Source organism: Hemiscyllium ocellatum, chromosome 22 (genome assembly GCF_020745735.1).
Source record: "Hemiscyllium ocellatum isolate sHemOce1 chromosome 22, sHemOce1.pat.X.cur, whole genome shotgun sequence".
Taxonomy (NCBI): Eukaryota; Metazoa; Chordata; class Chondrichthyes; order Orectolobiformes; family Hemiscylliidae; genus Hemiscyllium; species Hemiscyllium ocellatum.
Window position 1 is genome coordinate 36,676,991 of NC_083422.1, and position 20,517 is coordinate 36,697,507.

At 39.8% G+C, this 20,517-nt stretch overlaps 1 protein-coding gene across 2 annotated transcripts in view; it reads right to left on the reverse strand.

Annotated features, from left to right (window-relative positions):
* Nucleotides 1–1,847: 1,847 nt before the first annotated feature.
* inpp5f (inositol polyphosphate-5-phosphatase F) overlaps nt 1,848–20,517 on the reverse strand; it is a 209,877-nt gene continuing 191,207 nt past the window's right edge. For both annotated transcript variants that reach the window (XM_060842076.1, XM_060842078.1), the window contains exons 16-20: nt 17,692–17,763; nt 17,437–17,510; nt 12,311–12,439; nt 10,713–10,800; nt 1,848–4,060 (exon numbers count right to left, since the gene is read on the reverse strand). In XM_060842076.1, the coding sequence (XP_060698059.1) occupies nt 2,902–4,060; nt 10,713–10,800; nt 12,311–12,439; nt 17,437–17,510; nt 17,692–17,763 (1,522 nt within the window). In that variant the 3' untranslated portion in view covers nt 1,848–2,901. The remainder of the gene's footprint in view (nt 4,061–10,712; nt 10,801–12,310; nt 12,440–17,436; nt 17,511–17,691; nt 17,764–20,517) is intronic.

The following is a 20,517-nucleotide window of genomic DNA, read 5'->3' on the forward strand; positions in this document are numbered from 1 at the left end:
AAGTCCTAAACTATGAAAGTAACCACCCCAACACACACAAACGAAGCTGCATCAGGACACTATTCAAAAGGGCCATAACACACTGCAGTACACCAGAACTGCAAAAAGAGGAAGAGGAACACCTATACAAAGTATTCGCCAAAAACGGATACCCGCGCAACTTTATCAACAGATGCCTAAGAGACAGACCACAGAACGAGGACATGCCACAACCAAAAGGACTAGCCACACTACCATACATCAGGAGCGTTTCAGAACTGACAGCCAGACTACTGCGACCCTTAGGACTCATAACGGCACACAAACCAACAGCCATGCTCAGATGACAACTCACTAGAACAAAGGACCCAATACCCAACATGAGCAAAACTAATATAGTTTACAAAATACCATGCAAGGACTGCACAAAACATTATATAGGACAAACAGGAAGACAGCTAACAATCCGCATACATGAACACTAACTAGCCACGAAACGACACGACCAGCTATCCCTAGTAGCCACACACGCAGACAACAAGCAACATGAATTCGACTGGGAAAACACTACTATCATAGGGCAAGCCAGACAGAGAACAGCCAGGGAATTCCTAGAGACATGGCATTCATCCACAAACTCCATCAACAAACACATCGACCTGGACCCAATATACCAACCACTACAGCGGACAGCTGAAACTGACACCCGGAAGCGGCAAGGACAGACCACTATAAATACCGGAAGAAACATCAAAGAAGCGCTTCGCAGGAGGCTCCAAAGCACTGATGATGTCGCCTAGCCAGGGGATGAAACGTTTGCAACAAAAACTTCCAGCTCGGCGAACAGAACCACAACAATGCCCTCCAGTCTAGGCAGCGTCTCGGTAAATCTCCTCTGCGTAGTCTCTGAACTTCCACGTCTTTCCTATGAGGTAAGCAGAACAGAACACAATACTCCAAATGTGATCTAACCAGGTCTCAGAATATTGTTCTTAACTGGAGATGACCTGAAAACAATAGTCGTGTGGGTTGTATCATGTCCATTGTAGGCAGATTCCCTTTTTCTTACCAGTGATACTACCAAACACATCTTCCCGTTGTGTCAATATTGTGCATATCACCACACCCCTTGACACAATGACAGTAGATGCAATCACTTCCCCACTTCCAGTGGACCATGATTTACTGGTTTTGCTGAAATTTTAGTGTACTGCTTGTGCAGTGCAGTGCTGTATCCTCTACACTGGGAGTAAATAAATGTAAATTGAATAACCACATTTGCAAAACAGTCTATTCATAAGCACAATACCAAACTACTAGTCACGTATCATTTTAATTCTCCATTCCATTCCAACGGACCTCTATTCCCTGCTGTGTTCAACAAAGCTCAATGAGACTTTGCCTTCCAGATTCTCACTGCAGTTCACTGTCAAACTGTGGTCTCTGACTGGTTTAGTTTGTCAGCCATGATCAAGTCACTGATTCTGCTTTACCATCTGTTTCTTTCTTGTCCTATTTGTTGTTTGCAACATGTCTTCACATTCAATTTCACATCTTGCACCCTATCTTGTCTACCCTTTCCCCATTTCTATGTACATGTTTTAAATCCATTCTGATCGAATTGTTAATTATTTCTCTCAATTGATCCCGAGTAGTTTATTTTTATTTAACATCTCACCTTTCAAATTAAAAATCAAAAAACCTTGTAATAATCTACATCAATATCCCTATTGGTGTTTCTTAGCCAGTTTTGAAATGTGTAATAATCACTAAATGGATGAATTTTAGCTTTGACACTTGCACTCAGGAAAACAATATAAACATTTGTTTTGCTTTATTTTTTTATTAAAATAATGTACATCCCTCATGTCAAAATACACTGGAGTATATCTACTTTGAAGCATATGTTGATGGTTTTTTTTAAAACACTCCAAAGAAACCATACTAGTGTGACAAAACAACATGAATAAATAGCACATTAAAACATTTAAAAGTGATAATACCAAGAGTTTATTACAGGAATAGACAGTTTAATTTGCTTAGAAATTCTTTGCAAGAGACTGATATCAAATCACAATTAAGACAATGTCCAGGAACCTGCTTTCAACATCACGTTACAATCTAGCTACAGTACATTTGAAAAATACAGGCACTAGCTATAAGATCTACAAATGCTACATTAGATTTAAGTTGAGCTTTCTCTCAGGCCCCTTCACTTAGTTATAGATAATTTTCATTAGGACCTTGTTTTTGGTAACAAGACGTTGGAGGAAAATAATACTCCTTTTCTTGGTAATTTAGACAATGATGTAATACTTTGATAGTGAAATTATCACAAAATATTCAAGTCCTTTCGACTTGAGCTATCCGGGTACGATATCTAAAAACTGAGAAGCAATCAAGAAATTGAAATCTTTATGGAGTGCTTTGTTCAGTCTGAATCTACTCCCCCCAGTGGCAGAGTCCCTGTATGGCAGAGACAACAAACTAGACCAAAATACACCTCACTACCCCACTAATACAATTCGGTGCAACACAAACTAAGTGCAAGTTCTTAAGTTGTGTGGCATGACGTGTTGAAGTTACATGTAGCATATAAATTCCCCTCTAGTTATACAGTAGATAAAGCCATCTGAAACATTTTGGGTGAGCCCATTACAATTAACTAGGATTACAATGCCCCTGGCCTAATATGTACTATCACAATTAATATTGCACATTGGCCTGTTCAGTAGTTAGTGCTACAGTAGCTTAATGAAAAGATCCAAGATTACCCAGACTCATTTACAACAATGATCATCAAATAAACCCTCAAATGCCTTGTTAAAGGCTGCGTACAAAATTGCAAATCATTTTAAAGGGTTTGGGTCTAAACTTAAAAAGTATTAAATTTAGTCAAAGTTGGAAAGGACCCATCAGTAGCTAAATTTGGATTATCCTGGTCCGACACTGCGTAAACATATCTGTCAGCTGTGGATGCTGCCCTTCGTTTACACTATCAGGAGTGCGCTGAACTTTTCCCACTGCAAAGTTTACCCCCTGAAGCAGTCCTGCCTGGGTCATGCTTGCTACCTGGACCATAGAGCTTCGGATCTTAGCAAATGGTGAAACAGCCCTGCTCCCTGGATCATCGGCTGCTGAGGGAGTTGCTTGTAAACTAGTCTCCACGTCAGGTGGATTGAGCACACAGGTTGAACTGTTATCAGACGACACAGCAGGCTCCATTGAAAGTAACGACAGATTCGAGGTAGCTGAGGGTACATCCAGCTTGGAGGGTCTTGATAAAAGTGGTTCCACTATCTCTGGTTCAGACTTAGATTTGGTGCCCAAGGTGGTATTGCTTTGCTCAGGTTGTTGCTGATGGAAAGCAAGGTTTCCAACAGGATCCTCTGAATTTTTGTGCTGTGCATCTTCTACAAACTGGTGACAATAAACATCAGTGGGAGTATTGAAATCCACCAGGATACCCTCATCTGCATTTGGTGCTTTGCCAGAAAGCTGGACAATCACGTCTTTACTCATTTGTTCAGAATCACACTGAGCTATGTGAATTTCTGAAGGATTACTTGGAATACTAAAATCTGAACTGCTAATAGATTGCGATCGACTTCCTAACCGTGACCGAGGTCCTGTTGAAACAATACCACAACTGGGAAGCACGTAATCACACTGCCCTACATCTTCAGAGTCTGTCAGCTGGCATTCATCATCCGATTTTGAATTGGAGAGGAAACCATCCGATTCAAAAGAATCTGAGTTGGAAGAGATCTCTATGTCAGAATCAGAATCATCTTTAGAAACAACTACTGGTGAATCAGAGCTTCCCAAGCTACTGTCAGACTTCCACAGATTCACTCGCAGGTTTGGTCTTAAGAAATTGACCTTCATCTCTGGCTTTGGAAAGTTGCCAAGTTTGCGAAGGCTTCCAATGCTCACGCTCGATTTTGTTTGCTTTACTTTTTGATTGAGAGAAGAAAACTTGTTCATAAGAAAGTTCTTGCCTTGAGTTAGGCTTGTACTGCTTAAAGCTTGACTCTTGGATCTGATGCCAAGAATGTCTTCATGTGGTTTACTGTGCTTCCTGCAAGACAACGTAGAATCCAATCATTCCCTTTACAGTCAAAAACTTCTATTCAGAAATATTACTACATATCTATTACTTTAAGCCAAGACAAACCTAGCAATCATAAAAACTAAGTCAATGAATTTACACTGCAAGCTTTTGCAACAATAAGTTTATCAACATTCCCATCCTTTGAGTGGGCGGTGCTGAACTCGACTGTTTGAATTTAGGTATAGTTGTATTTCAGCACTAAGTCCAATAGTTTGTTTTTTAAAGCCCCTAAATGAAGTCCCAAGCAAACAAGATGGTTTTTCTGAAAACAAATTTCTGTTCTCCTTGGGATATCAATAAATGTGAAGCATATTTCCTCTCGACAATTCTATGATTGGCAACAATCTGACCACTCAAACTGGAATGCAGACTCCGGAAAACTGATCAAGACACCTCTATCTCCGAACATACTTAACTCATGGATTCCTGAAGCAAATGAGCAACAAGCAAATGTGGGCGGCACGGTGGCACAGTGGTTAGCACTGCTGCCTCACAGCGCCTGTAGACCCGGGTTCAATTCCCGACTCAGGCGACTGACTGTGTGGAGTTTGCACATTCTCCCCGTGTCTGCGTGGGTTTCCTCCGGGTGCTCCGGTTTCCTCCCACAGTCCAAAGATGTGCGGGTCAGGTGAATTGGACAAGCTAAATTGCCCGTAGTGTTAGGTAAGGGGTAAATGTATGGGTGGGTTGCGCTTCGGCGGGTCGGTGTGGACTTGTTGGGCCGAAGGGCCTGTTTCCACACTGTAAGTCTAATCTAATCTAATCTAAAAAAAGACTCCAAGCTAAATGGAAAGCAACCATGCTGACTCAGGGAGCATTCAATCAAGTACACGTCATTGAGAAAACCAGCCACCTCCCCATCTGTGATGGTTGGGTGACCTGTTCCTATATTGTCCTGAGGTGAACCCTTCCCTTGAACACTTTTGTAGCTCACTTATGAGACCTGTGCTCAAGTGAGGCAGATCAGATCATGTAAAAGATACATGGGAACACAAAGCTCCGCTCCTCGTTACTCACCACCCCAAATTGGAAATGTTCCTTAACTATACTGGTCAAACATCATGGAATACCTGACCAATGGCATTGTCAGCTTTTACTTTTAGTGCAACTAATAGTACCTGCAGTATTGCAATGGTTCAACACCTCAACCTTCTTTAAGTGGAATTAGTGAAATGTTAGTGGCCACATCCAGCAAACAAAGAGACAGCAACAAGTTCTTTAGTAGAACTCTAATGACATAATAAACAATAGGCTTTTGAGTGTGCAATTTCTTCCATTAAAAGAAATTAGGTAATGGGTTCAAACATTTCAGACCAATGGAAGTAGCTCATGTAAATTAACAATTATCTGTAATTATAGAACTAGAAAACTCAACCCACAAGAAAAAAAACTGAGTGAGTTTAAACAGTTTAAAAACTTCCTCCACCTTTTCTAAAATAGTAACTACGTTTGGAGGCAATTGAGTTAACATGTGACTGAGATTCTAAAAACAAAGGCAGCGGCATATAACTGCCATCATTTTACAGTTAAACCATTCAGGGTTGACTAACATTTTTGTTAGATTGTCATCCTATTGCTTCAGCTCCATTGCCTTGCTGGGCAGTATTGCATCAGGTCCCACACCAAAAACTGTACAGTCTCTTGGTAGAACAAAGCCTACTAGCTTAATTGACAACTTCAGTTATTTTGGGGGGGAAAAAAGCAACTCTCAGAAATATACATGTTACCTCTCCAAATTACCATTAATAACCACCAAAGACAACACTGCTATTGCTGCCAGATACTACACTGACTTCAAAATTAGAAATATACTTTAAATGAACCTGGAAAGCATCTGTCTTATTTGTATGCGTATGACAATACTATTCCCAATCAGAAAACACTTAAAACTTGTGTTTAACAGATGAAGAACTGCAACAACTTGACTTTTTCCCATCACTTAGAGATTAGAAAATTGTTGAGAAGTGAGGGAAATAAACATTTTTATAGGCATCAAAATAAGGTTTTTAAAGGAAGAGTCTGACAAGAAACTGAACTAAAACTGATTGCCTTGATTCTGTTTGAAATCTGTGAAGCCACTAGCATTCGCCATCATTACAGCTGTCAAAGTGATAAATCACCGGAAAATGGAAACTAGATTATATGTGAAAAATCCAGTTGTGATTCCCCACTACCCCATGTGTGCAGAAAACATCAGAAATGAAAAACCAATTAGAAATGATCATGATCTTCCACTCTGTGTTCAGTTAAGGATCCCAAAAAAAGCAACACCTTGTTGAAATCAGTATAAATGAGATTTTAAACAGTGTACCAAGTCAATTATTAACAATCGCCTTATTCCTGCAAAATCCCATCGTGATTTAAAAATTCCTTACATAAGACATAGGAGTGGAAGTAAGGCCATTTGGTCCATTGAGTTCACTCCGCCATTTAATCATGACTGGTGAGCATTTCAACTCCACGTACCCGCATTCTCCCCGTAGCCCTTAATTCCTTGTGACATCAAGAATTTATCAATCTCTGCCTTGAAGACATTTAGCGACCTGACCTCCACTGCACTCTGCGGCAATGAATTCCACAGGCCCACCACTCTCTGGCTGAAGAAATGTCTCCGCATTTCTGTTCTGAATTGACCCCCTCTAATTTTAAGGCTGTGCCAATGGGTCCTAGTCTCCTCATCTAATGGAAACAATTTCTTAGCGTCCATCCTTTCCAAGCCATATATTATCTTGTAAGTTTCTATTATATCTCCCCTTAACTTTCTAAACTCCAATGAGTACAATCCCAGGATCCTCAGCCGTTCCTCGTATGTTAGACCCACCATTCCAGGGATCATCCGTGCGAATCTCCACTGGACACGCTCCAGTGCTAGTATGTCCTTCCTGAGGTGTGGGGCCCAAAACTGGACACAGTACTCCAAACGGGGCCTAACCAGAGCTTTATAAAGTCTCAGCACATCGCTGCTTTTATATTCCAACCCTTGAGATAAATGACAACATTGCATTCGCTTTCTTAATCACGGATTCAACCTGCAAGTTTACCTTTAGAGAATCCTCGACTAGCACTCACAGATCCCTTTGTACTTTGGCTTTACGAATTTTCTCACCATTTAGAAAGTAATCCATGCTTGCATTCTTTTTTCCCCAAAGTGCAAGACCTCGCATTTGCTCACATTGAATTTCAGTCACCATTTCCTGGACCGCTCTCCCAAACTGTCTAGGATCCTTCTGCAGCCTCCCCACTTTCTCAGTACTACCTGCCTGTCCACCTATCTTCGTATCATCGGCAAACTTCGTTAGAATGCCCCCACTCCCTTCATCCAGATCATTACGAAATAACGTGAACAGCTGCAGCCCCAACATCGAACCCTGCGGGACACCGTTTGTCACCGGCTGCCATTCCAAAAAAGAACCTCTTATCCCAACTCTCTGCCTTCTGTCAGACAGCCAATCCTCAATCCATGCCAGTAGCTCACCTCGAACACCATGGGCCCTCACCTTACTCAGCAGTATCCCGTGTGGCCCCTTATCAAAGGCCTTTTGGAAGTCTGGATAGACCACATCCACTGGGTTTCCTTGGTCTAACCTACTTGTCACCTCTTCAAAGACATTTTAAATATGAACATTTTTTTTTAGAGAAATGTAGAGATGTTAGCTTCTACCTTAAGCCCAATCTTTATCCTGATATTTGAAAAACTGAAGGTTAACGAGTGAGTTGCACTTCATGCTCTGCTCTTTGTGAGAATTCTTCAATGAGACTGGCTATTTCGTCTATTTAATGACAGCATTACTTTTGAATGCCAGAAAGCTACTACAGAAGGTTGAAAAGGTATGCAAAGATCACTACATCTTTACAGGCAATTTTCTTCAATGTCAACTCCGAGCCACTAACAACATTAAATTTATTTATGATTGATATTAGTAATGATCCCTGAGTAAATATTGGAGCAGTTTAATGTCATTGGATTGCATACAAGATTTTCAACACACAGGCACCTCATTCAAAACTGAGTTAGCTCTCATTAAAGATTCTATCACCTCAGTGTACTTTATTTAAAATAAAAAGCAGACCAGCAGTCAATGTAGTCTCTAGCTATGCATGAGTATGAAAGAAAAATGAGCATAAGAATACTTTTTAAAAATAAAGGTGGGAACAAGGCATAAAGTTTAAATGAAAGGCTAATGACAAGACATTCTTGTTCCAGATATTTGATTATTGGCTTAAGCTTTCAAACAAAGCTGTCCAGGTGAAAAGTTGAAGACTCTTGGAACAAGTGGATGCCCCAATGGGGGTCTTTCAGGATGGATGAACAAACAAGAGGACAGATCATTTCTTTGTCCTGGCAGATTGCAGTGAACATGGACAAAATCCAAGAAAGAGGCAGTTTACCCAGCAAAGTGTCAAACTCTGTCTGCAAATCTCTGCTGAGGGCAGGCTCAGAGCTTTTCTCATTTTAAGATGCCAGAAGATCAAAACATTACAGAAACTGTGAATTACACATGCACAAATCACCATTCTCTACTGGATATTCCGATAAACAGAAAGCTGAACACTGAGTGATATCATTATGTGGAAAGTAGCAGCTGGTAAATGCCATTTTTCCTCTTACTCAGTCTCCAACTATTCACTATGCAGTTAAGATATCTTCACCCGTGCTTCAGCTCTGATATCCCTCCTGGTGTGACAGCAGTTACGCAAACCAGTCAAAATGTGGGATGAAAGCAATCATGCTCATCCACAGAAATACTGTATAAATTTCAAGTTTTCAACAAAGTAAAAACATCTCAAGGCACTTGAATGAAGCACAATTTTGGCTCTTAGCCATACAAGGAGATTATGGGTCAAGTGACCAAAACGTTGGAGAGAGGTGGGTTTAAAGAGCTTTTTGTTTTAAAAAGAGGAAAGCACAGACGGAGGTGAGATTTCTCCAAGGAGACAATTTCAGGGCATCAACAAAGTGCAATTGCAATGGTGAGATGATTAAAATCAGCAATGTGGAAAAGACTCCAGTGGAGGAGCTAAGAGATCTCAAAACACCCCAGGCAGAAGGAAGCACTGGAGAAGGTAATATAAGACACCACAGCAGGATTTTTAAAACATGACAACTCTGACATGATGTTGTTGCACCTCAAGTCAATGCAGTTAAAACATGCAGCTTTAAGAATTCCTGATTCCAAGTTTAAAGAAGAATTATAGAACTTTAAAACACAGCTGCAATTTTTAAGTAACCCAAAGCACTGCATACAATTAACCAACAAATAGGGACTTGGGGTTCATGTTCTGAGAGACAAATGTAACCATACAACCTTTTGTTGCCAAGTATTAATTCATTAAATATTCCCACTTCTGTGGAAAATTAAGATCTATACCAAAATTTTGCAAGCTCAGGTTGAAGTCACAGCACATTGTAAACAGCAGGTGCATGTTTGTAGACAACTTGATTCTCCAATAAAGAATTGGGCCATACCATTGATAGACATAGCCTTAGTTTAAAATTTACATCTAACTATATACAGGGAGGCGGTGTCCACAGTGTGAATCTCACATTGAAACCGAATACAAGTTATCCAGGTACCTGCCTGATGAAAAAGCTTCTTTTTTATAAAAAAGGGAGAAAGATATAGGTATTTCATTTTTTTTGTTAGCTTACTACCCATCATTTTAATGAGATGGTTTTGCTTGGATGGGTCATGTTCACATTGATTTAAATTTGGATAAACAGAGGAATGATACTGAAATTTCCTGGCAATGCCAAATCAGGAAACATGTCCAAAAGAAGATTCTAGAAATGAATTAATAGGGCAGGATGAACAAAGAACAGTCAAAGACAGTATAACCAATATGGCAGCCTTTCCAAAGTGACCAACTGCATCTTTCAAAAGGTGGGAACAAAAGGGGAAAGGAAACAAAAAGCAAATGGATTGAGCACTTTAAACATTCCCCAATTGAGTGTTCTGGGTCACTGAAGCAGTTTAGCATGTAGGTCTGGGCACTGCCTGTTTACAGAAAAATATATTGTGTCAAAAAGAACAAATATTCATCAGAATATATCAGAAATGGAAAGTTATAGCAATGACCTTTGAAAGTGGGACAGTGAAAACTGAGGGACATAAAAATGAATTCCAGAATTAAGCTTCAAGTGGCTAAATCGTAGTGTTTTTCAATGAATTGAAAAATCATAAACAATGGGGCTCAGGGTTATCACAAGATTTTCCTCACTACAGAAGAAAAAGCAATTTAAAAACAAAATCGCATGCAGCTCTCAAGATAACGGCAATAAAGTGAAAGACAGAAGAAAATTGAAAAGAGAATAGGAAAATGGGAATGTGTAGAAAGTTAGTTGGAAAAGCCATCACGGAACAATGAGTGCATCATCTTCCACATCACAGAACTGAAACAAAACTTCACTCTCCACATTCACAAACATCATTTCATTAAGTCGTCAGTTTTATTTTCCTCAAGACATAGGTATGAAAGCAAAACTGGCAATCAGAATACAGCTGATATTCAACCAGAAAGCTCAGAACATAGAATTATTCTCTTGCTTTGTTCTTATTTAATGCCTGCTTGCATAGGTAATATTAACAAGCTAATTAAAGCTGTCATAATTCCAACTCACCTTTCTAACTTCTTCTCTACAATTGACACATCTAATCCCAGGTTCTGTTTTGTAAGTTGAAGCATCTCAGCAATGCACTGAAGGGTATCTGCAAGCCAATTAAAGCACTGTCAAGTATTGCTTACAAGAACATCTTAGAGATAATTATGAACTTCTTCATGTTTCATTAAAATCTTATTCCTATTGTTCATAGCCTATTAATGCCTTACCCAAATTCTTCCACATACATATATCATGATGGCAAGTATGGCAGACCATTTTGAAATTGTAACCAAAGTAAATTTCCCATGATACCCCATTCGAGGTGGCCAGGCAGAAAGCCACTCTTATAACAGCAGGAGGGTGTGTGTGTGTGGCAGCACAGGTGGTGATTTTGAATGAGTGTACATGGGTTGAGGTGGGCAGGGAGGTGTGAAGCAGAAATATTCTTGATTCATATAACTTAGCTAATAATTAGATGACTTAATGAGTCATTTGGGGAGGCAGTAACCTTTTTAAACATGTTACAAACCTGTTGCTAAACGTTTTCAATTTTGTTTTGACCGAAACAATTCTCGGTACCAGCAATCCTCAGGTACTTAGTTAATTACTGTCCTGTGCGCACACACCAGGATGGTATGGCAACAGCCTGGTTAATGCAGTGAAGTCCAATTTTACCCTCATCCAGGAAACATGTGTGGATACTTCAGTGTCAAAACAGGGGAGGATTCTGGTTGGTTTTTCTCCTTCTAGCCCAGGAATGATTAGGGCCAGTCTCTCTCGCTCTCTCAGGTGAGGGGAAAGCATTACATTTGGATAGGTTCAGCAGGCTGAACGGGATAAACAACAGAAGTAGAGCAGGTGGAGTAAGGCTATTAAACACAAAAGGTCCTGCTTGTTACTAATCCAAATTTCCATTGTAATTAAGTCCACAAGGTGGTTTTGAGTAAAGACAGGCCTATCTGTGCTTCCCTTTATTCCATAATCAAAACACTTTCAGAGGTTCACATTTGATGACTGGCCAATGGAGTATATACTCAGAGGTCATAATATTGATCAGGAGAGAAAAGCATAAAAATCCATCACATTAAGCCATTGAGTTCTCCAACTCTTGGCCAGGTAGATTTTGTCTGCCCACTCTAATGTAACAAGTTGATGACCAAATGGAAGGGTTTTTTTTAAAAAGTAGGACAGGCAAGAGTGGTAAAGAACGTGATAATTTCAGTAAATGAACAGCTAATTTTAACATTAAGCTTTAAACATTAACTTACAGCCATTGAAAATATACCTCCAATGATCAGGTGGGGGGAAAAAAAATCAACTGCAAGTCTCAAGGTCTCAGTGATTAAGTCCTGCGTGTGTTTGTTACACAGGCACATTTATTGGAACTTATTTTTTTTCAAAGTACAGATTTTGGATAAAGCTGTCAAATGTACTGTCACTTGAAGGATCCTTTACCAAATGGTGTATAATGGGGGATCATGAATACAAAAAAAACATGTTGGGTTTGTTCCTGAACAGAGAACACTTCCAATGATACATTCCAGATGTTAATGGATCTAATCTGATATTGCAACAATCTCAACACATCACAGAAGGAAACAGGAGAGAGACATTACCTTTCCCATCCTCCTCAGGGTTTCGTGTCACAGCTCTGAGTGTATGAAAGTATCCACTCGTTCCATTGTGTTTGTAATGTAGCCTCATACAAGTAAACTTGGGTTTACCAAAGAAAGTTGGTTCTGGGCCTTTTGATTTAATTAAAAAAAATCACAATATTTGTTTTTATCTTTATTGGTCACAAAGAAAAAACCACAAGGAGTCTAAAAATCTCACACTTAATATATTCCAGTATTGTTATAGTTATTTCAGTTTGTATGCATTACAAGGTTTGGTGGCTCTGGAATACGGAGAGCAGTTTTATTGTTATATTTATTAAAGGCAGTACAGCAAAGGTTCAATAAATTGATCCCTAGGATGAAAAACTGTCCTAAATTGAGAGGTTGTGTAAACTCAGCCGATGGAGTTTAAAAGAATGAGGGGTGATCTCATTGAGGCTACAAGATTCTGAAGAGTTTAACATGGTAGACTTACAGACTGTTTCCACCTGACCAGGGAATTTCTAACACAAGGGCAACAGTCTCAAAGGGAAGGTGTATGTTTGAAAGTATCAAAAGGTAGGAAAGTGTGTGTTTTGGTCTCTCAGGGAACAAAGGGCATCAGAGGACTACACAGAAGAGAAGGTGAAGTCCAAGAACAGTCACAATTATATGAAGTAGCAAATGACACACTATAGATCTTATTTTCAATGTTTCACCAGTTTGAAAAGTTATTCAGAGTCAACGAGTCAGTCAATCTCTTGCCCATCTGTTGTCTGTGTGTTACTCTCAAGGATTCTCTTTTCTTTAACTTATTCTCTTCTTTCTATTGCTCTCTCCTAAAAGTTTTCTGGTGTCCTCCCCTCATCTGCTTGTCTTTTTCTTCCTGCTAGGTGGCAAGCTGCAAGGTGGGATTTACAGCATGGCGGGAAATACGAGCCCAATCAGGCTTGCAAGCTGCAACCGGGAAAAATGGGACATTACACAGCTCTGTTCCCATTCTCTCTCAATTTTCTCCACCTCTTTTGCTCCTATCATATTCCCTAACCTTCACTAACAGTACCTTCTCACATCATGAACCAAACTGAACTTGGAATTACCTCTAATTTCTCGTCTACTCCATTTCACTCCATCTTCATCCTCCATTTCCCAAAATTCCATTACTTGGTGCAGGGCAATGAGCATTCACCTAATACTGTCGCAGACACTCTCTCTTTTCCCTTAAAGCTCTGTTTGCTTCTCAACCTCAGTGATGTTATAATGCTTTTCTGGATGACTGTCTCAAAGATTTTAGCGATTAAAATATATTATGTCTTATAGCTGTACCAAACAGCTAACTTAACAAAACACTGCTGTGATAATTAGGTAGATTCAAAATGTACAATTCCTTTTTCTTCAAAAAAAGGATCAATTAACATAAAAGCAAGCTTCTTTCTCTGACCTCATTTCCTATTTTATCCTAATTGAAACTAGCTTGAACTCTATAGAATACAAAACAAATGTATCAAATTTCCTCAAATTCTTGTACAAACTGCAATTTAATCTGTTCAAAAGGTGAAAGGCTACTGACTAAAGCCGCGCCACTATTCCACATTGAGGGGCTGTAAATCATAAAACCTTTCAGGATACACTTTTGACAAGAAAGCAACTTTGAAATGGAGCCTGTCATTTGAAGTTCTTCAGATGCCAAATGCAGTGGCTGAAAATAACTCATCTGTTTTGCACTTTATAAGTAACATCAAAGTTAAACTGTAAAGTCAGGCATACTTACAATTTATGATGGTAAACTTTTGGATTTCCCTTTAAAAATCAATGTGAATTTTACTAACATTAAACTTTTGAAATTTTGACTCTTGCTTTTGAGATATTCAAATCAAAAGCAGAGAGCTAAATGCAAAAAGAAAGCATCAATAAGGTATTTTTATTCATTCAATGGATAAGAGTTTCTCTGGCTGGGCTCACACTCATCATCCATCTTCAACTGCCCCAGAGAAGGTAGCAATCAGCTGCCATCTTGAACCAACCTACTACCTACACCGTAACAGGAACTCATGCTCTTTGAACTTGACAAGATAATTACATTTCAGATGTCCCCTTAAAGGTGAAACAACGTTGTTAAAAAACGTGCATGGTGAGATAATGATGGACGTCCCACTTTGGGAACATACCCATATAATCTGGCTGCCACAGAGGGGTTAAACTCAAATCGTAAACCATTAAAAATGTTAAGTGAGGGTCTGAACATTTTTTAAGCATCTCACAGAAAAGAAACAGCTGCTATTGAGGGGTGAATAGCAAGAAGACGCTGCTGGGGAGAAGCAGAATGTTGCAGAGAGTTTGTTTTTCTGTTAAAATTAAGGGAATGGAACAAATAGGGCTCTTGGAGACTTAAGACATTTAATGCACAGAATGGTTTTCTAAGCAAGCTGTTTGCAAGAAGTTAAGGCCTAACAGACACCTGAACAATGGTATTTAAAACAGCAAAAGTCAATTCATTGCATAAATCAAACCAGGTTGCAACTTGAGGGGCAAGATGGCTGGAAGTATCCCATCAGTTAGTGGCTACAACACAAGGAGATCAGACTAAATTATGTATTAGAAGATATTCAAAATGGTTTCTCACTGGATGAAGAAAGCAGTTGCATCACAGAGAGAATATGTACAAACTTATGTTCTTTCAAGAGGGACTGGGAGACATCCCCATCAGAAAATGAATATCTTTATAATTAACAATTGGTCCATGTGATCTCAACAGCTGGTTTCAATTCCAAGAAGATCAAAGAGATCTTTGAGAGAGAGAGTATTTTCCCCACTCTTAGTCACTGATTGACAACCTCTCTGAGGATAATGTCGACAACCAAACTACAAGGATGTGGCAGAGGGGAGAGCAAAATTTGTAGTCATGATGCTACCAATTCCTGATGACCATTTTGTGCTGTACATGTGACTGTTAGGAAAATCACATTAATTAGCCAATTCAAACACACTGATAATTGCAATTATTAACAAACTGGTTTTCTCTCATTGTGAATGTGGAAAACAATAGATTGCCATAGTACCATGTTTGACCGGGGACAGAAATCAGTGCTGCACCCATATTAAGAGTGCCTGAAGGCCAGGAACAGAAGAGTTAAGAGCTGGCCCTTCAAGCCTCTCCCATCATTCACTACGTTAATGACTAAGCGACCTCAATGCTACTTTTCTGCACATCTCCTAACTCCCCTAATAAGCCATCTGTTGATTTCTGTTTGAATATTCTGACTGATGGCTCTCAGAGGACAGAATTGCAAATATTTGCACTTATTTGAGTTGCTGAACCCCTTCTCCAGAGACTATGTTCCAGGTTTTCCTAACAAAGGTGAAAATGTGTTGCTGGAAAAGCGCAGGTCAGGCAGCATCCAAGGAACAGGAGATTTGACATTTCAGGCATAAGCCCTTCTTCAGGAACCTTCCTGAAGAAGGGCTTATGCCCGAAATGTCGAATCTCCTGTTCCTTGGATGCTGCCTGACCTGCTGCGCTTTTCCAGCAACACATTTTCAGCTCTGATCTCCAGCATCTGCAGACCTCACTTTCTCCTCTCCTAACAAAGGAGCAGGGCTCCGAAAGCTTGAGATTTCAAATAAACCTGTTGGACTACAACCTAGTGTCACGTGACTTTTGACCTTGTCCACCCCAGTTTAACCCAGCACCCCCCTCCACCATCCATATTTGCCAGGCAGGAGAAGCTTTCAGCTGCAACCTGTCAAGCATCTTAAGCATTTTACATGTATACCACCTCGGTCTTCCCAGCTCCAGGGAAACTACATCTATTCTACTCAAGCTCTTTTCATACATGAATCTATTCATTCCAGGTACCAGTCAAGTATACCTTAGTTGCGTGCTCTCTACAGCAAGTATGCATGAAGGGATCAAAACTGTACACAATACTCCAGATATGGCTTTACCAATGCACTTCATAATTGTCACTGGACTTCCTTAACCCTATTGTCTATTCCTTTATAATGTATCTGTCCCATGGATCAACACGCCTCTGAACTCTCAGCCAAAACCGGGAAGCATGGTTACACAATCCCAAGCTTAAACCAGATACCTCAACACCAGTACACCAGAACAGAATTAGTGGGTGCCATTTAACAATTTGGAAAACACTATGGAAAAACAAACAATCTGCCCTGGTTTCCTATTGAAAGAAAAATCAAAACACTTATAATCATCCAGCAGGCATGCCGTGAGCCAAAACATGACTGAGACAGACATGTTCTCACCGTCCTCCAGCTTCCCCAAAAACACCTACCCCCAAACAGGCTGAGAGAGAAGGAAAATGCACGGCAAAAGGATTTTGATTCATTCTCCCCTTGTCAAATTTCACTAAGGCCACCATAGGCTAATCAAATTCAGTGTCTGTTCAATCCAACTGCTTTGGCATGTAACCAACTTCCCGAGTAAATAGGACATGAAGCCTAAATGACCTCCTGTCTAGCTCTACTTCTTAACAAGAAAGGCAAAAAAGGTTTTTAGTTCGCTCTGTTACATGGCACTTTTCAACTGCCATTTTAGTTGCTTATTTAAACTATCTACTTAGGAATTTATTTTGCCTAAAATTCATGGCTACTGTGACAAAGCCGATCTTTCTGAAATTTGCTTGCTGTTAGTTCCCTATTAGTGTTCACTTGATATTGGATTTTTGCTCATTCATTATAATTAAAAATCTTCCAACGTGAAGTCTTTTTTTGTGTAATTCCTTGAAGTGGACCACTGCAAATTCAAATACCTTAAAGTTATTGGCTTCTGCGACAATCATACTATGACATTAAACTGTTCAAAGTATGGTAAAAGCATCCTGGACTGTCTTACACCAATATCACTGAAAACTGCAACACATTACAACATGAATTTAAAATAAAACTCTCAGGTTTTGAGTTCAAGAGCTACTTATACACACATACACATAACTTTTCTGACAAGCAGAAGCACACACAGATTAGAACTGCAATGATACATGGAGATCAACCTGCTTTTCTGAGCAAGGGTGAGAATGACGGCACCAAGGTAAGGTAAGGTAAGACAGGAATTTGAGCTGTAGCACTGGCAAGTAAGAAAGCCTGTCCCCACCCTGTGACAAAGTGACCAGAGGAGAGAGACTCACCAATTTCAATCTTCTCCAAATCCTCCAAGTTCATTCTTTCATACTGATTCACTTTATCAACCTCTTCGTCATAGCTGTCAAATGAGGGATAGACAATGTCAGGTTTGAAACCAGCTTCATACACAAGTGAACAATTGAATACTCACTCATGGGCTGCTTAGCAACAGACCACAGTCCTGGGTTTTGTTAATGTGATCACCAACTGAAATATGTTAACTTTAAGGAGAGTTGTAAACGTGCTGGCCATTTACTTACTAGGCCACGTAGTAGGCACAGTTGGACAGAAGGAGAAGCACATCAACATCTCGGTGGGTGGCATCGATAAGGCTGGAAAAGAACAATAGTTGCAAACAACATAAATTTCCTTGGGAAATACTCAACAGAAAACAACTAAAGTTCGCTCATTCTTATAATCCTCCCTACCAGAAGGGCAAAGATACCGCACAACAAAGTCCTGCCCGACTAAACCCATCAGGTGGCACTTGAATAAGAAATGCGCAAAGACAATGTTAAGCACTACTTCCTCCAGTGCCAGCAGATAACAATTCGCGAATACAACTTCAATTCTGGAAGCACTATATTAAATTTAATGTTGATCTCACTCTTTGTGCACCTTCCCTCCAGCCTTCTGCACAATTTATTCACTCAGTTCTATTACCCTAATACCCTTTATATGGTATTATCTGGCTGGACTGCATGCAAAGCAAAAACAAACTTCACTGTACCGAGGTACACGGGACAATAATAAATCTAAAAAAAACTTTTCCTTAAGGCTGCAGTGCCTCACTAATCTTATCCAAAATTTCATTTTAACTTAATAGCAAAACTGCTTAACTGCCTTGGCACAAGTTCTGAATAAAAATAAATTATTATACAACATGGGAAACAAAGCCATAAGTTCTTTCATACAGCTTGTTGAACATTTAATTTTTCTATAAGTGCACATGATCTTCATCTATTAGTTTCAATTTAAATAAAATCCATTTTGGCAGATGGCCCAGTGGCTCCAGCAAGATATTCTGGGCTGCCTTAAGGCACAGGCCTTGGAACCAAGCACAGCCCTAGTGAATTGAGAAATTCAGGGACTGGCTTCAATACATATCCTGGTTGAATTAATCCAAAACTTTCAATAAGGTGCTCATAACTCAAACTATGTCATCCTTATGGCACAACACCAACCACTACCAGTAACTCAAAGTGAAAACATAACAAATATCTGTGGAATTACAATATTGATGTCTGCTGCCTTGTCAAAACAATAGCACCCGGAAACGTTCCTCCATTATTTTAATAATTGTTGAAAGATAAGTGACATTCAGATTTTGCCAAATTTTCAGCTGCATGGATTTAAGTTAACTTCAAAACCATTTCTAGTAAGCAGCAATTCCCAATTCTCAGGAAGGGGAAATGGTGACGTGGCCTTCCTTGCAGGACAACTAGATAAAGGAGTAAGGATGTCCTATTGCAGCAGTGTAGGGCCATGGTGAGACAACACCTGTACACACTTGTGGTTTCTTAACTGAAGAAAGGGTCTACTTGTCACAGAAGGAGTGCAGCAAAGGCTCTGCAGCCGGATTCCTGGGAAGGCAGGATTGTCAGCTTAAGAGAAGATTGGATAAACTCAGCCTGTATACCCTCGTGTTTATAAAATTGAAGGGACCGCATGGATTCACCCGCAACTTTAACAGTGCTGGGAGACTGGAGGCAGGGATGATGTCTCCACTGGCCAAGGTTGGCAGCTGATAGCTTCTTGAACAAGGGTCACAGTCTCTCAGGACCCCAGGTAGGCCATTTACAACAAGGAAAGCATTTATCACTCAGACATCAGTGAACCTGTGGAATTCTCTAACAGAAGCCTACAGAGGACATGTTACTGAATATATTTCTAAACATTAAAGGCACCAAGGGCTGGAGGAAGGAGAAAGTATGGCTTTGAGATAGAGGTCAGTCATTATCATGCTGAACAGTAGAGCTAGTGCAATGGGACAAATGGTTCCTGCTCCAAATTTTCATGTGTCTACGTTTCAACTGCATTCAGTATAATTCATTATTTATAAACCACCTTTCGATAGGTCAGAAACAGAGCACAGCTGAGCAAAAAGTTGTCTAAATTTTGTATCTTGCACTCATCTAGATGATTCGTGAATTTAGGGGGAAGCCAACATTTGTGCTGTATGACAGCAAAGTTCTGATCAGCTGGCAAGTGGACTCAGATTGGAAGTGGTACCATGGAGAATGCACTAGTTAATGACGACTGGCAGTTAACTTTCAGGTGTTAAATTTTAAACCCAAAATTGATTTCTCAGGGCAGTACCTTGACCATCGAACTAACAGCTGGCTGTTACATTGTTACGGACAAGAGATGCAGACTAGGTACAGGCCTGGCAGTTTACTGTCAATCATTACCTGGTGCATCCTCCATGGCAATGCCTCTGCCAATCAAGCAGCATTGTGCTGTCAGAGTAAAAAAGTTGTGTTCTGCCCCTTAAATTGTTATTCTGGCATATTATCCTGATGAACGCAGATCAAAAAGATTCAACAAAATGGAATCTTTATGAATATTTAAATTTATTGGAAATATCACTGTACAACTTGAACCAGAAACCAGTTTGTACAATTTTTAAAATCTATAAACAGCCCCAAGATTGAAACACAATGGAAATAAAATGCACTGTAATGTAGCATCACGTTCTCTGCAATCACTGGATTTGTCCTGAAAATTTTCATCCTCCCTCCACACAGCATTGTAACATGGTTTCAAATAGCTATGCCATCAAGGAAAAGTCAGTCTCTGAATACAGATGGCAATTCAATACAGCTTCAGTGCTAGAAGTGTTAAAGGGCCAAATGCTGCAATGTGGGACTCATGTAGATTTAGTGGTATTTTTGGGGGTGCAGAATGATGGACTCAAGCACCTCTTCTGTACCAGATGATTCTATAAAATGATAGCAGCTTCAAAGTATTCAGTTTGGTGACTGTGCACAATTAAACACTAAACAAGAAGAGGTTATAAGTTGCTGGCACTATAACATGGGTAATGATGAGAGGCGCAATGGCCTATTGATAATATCATTGCACTG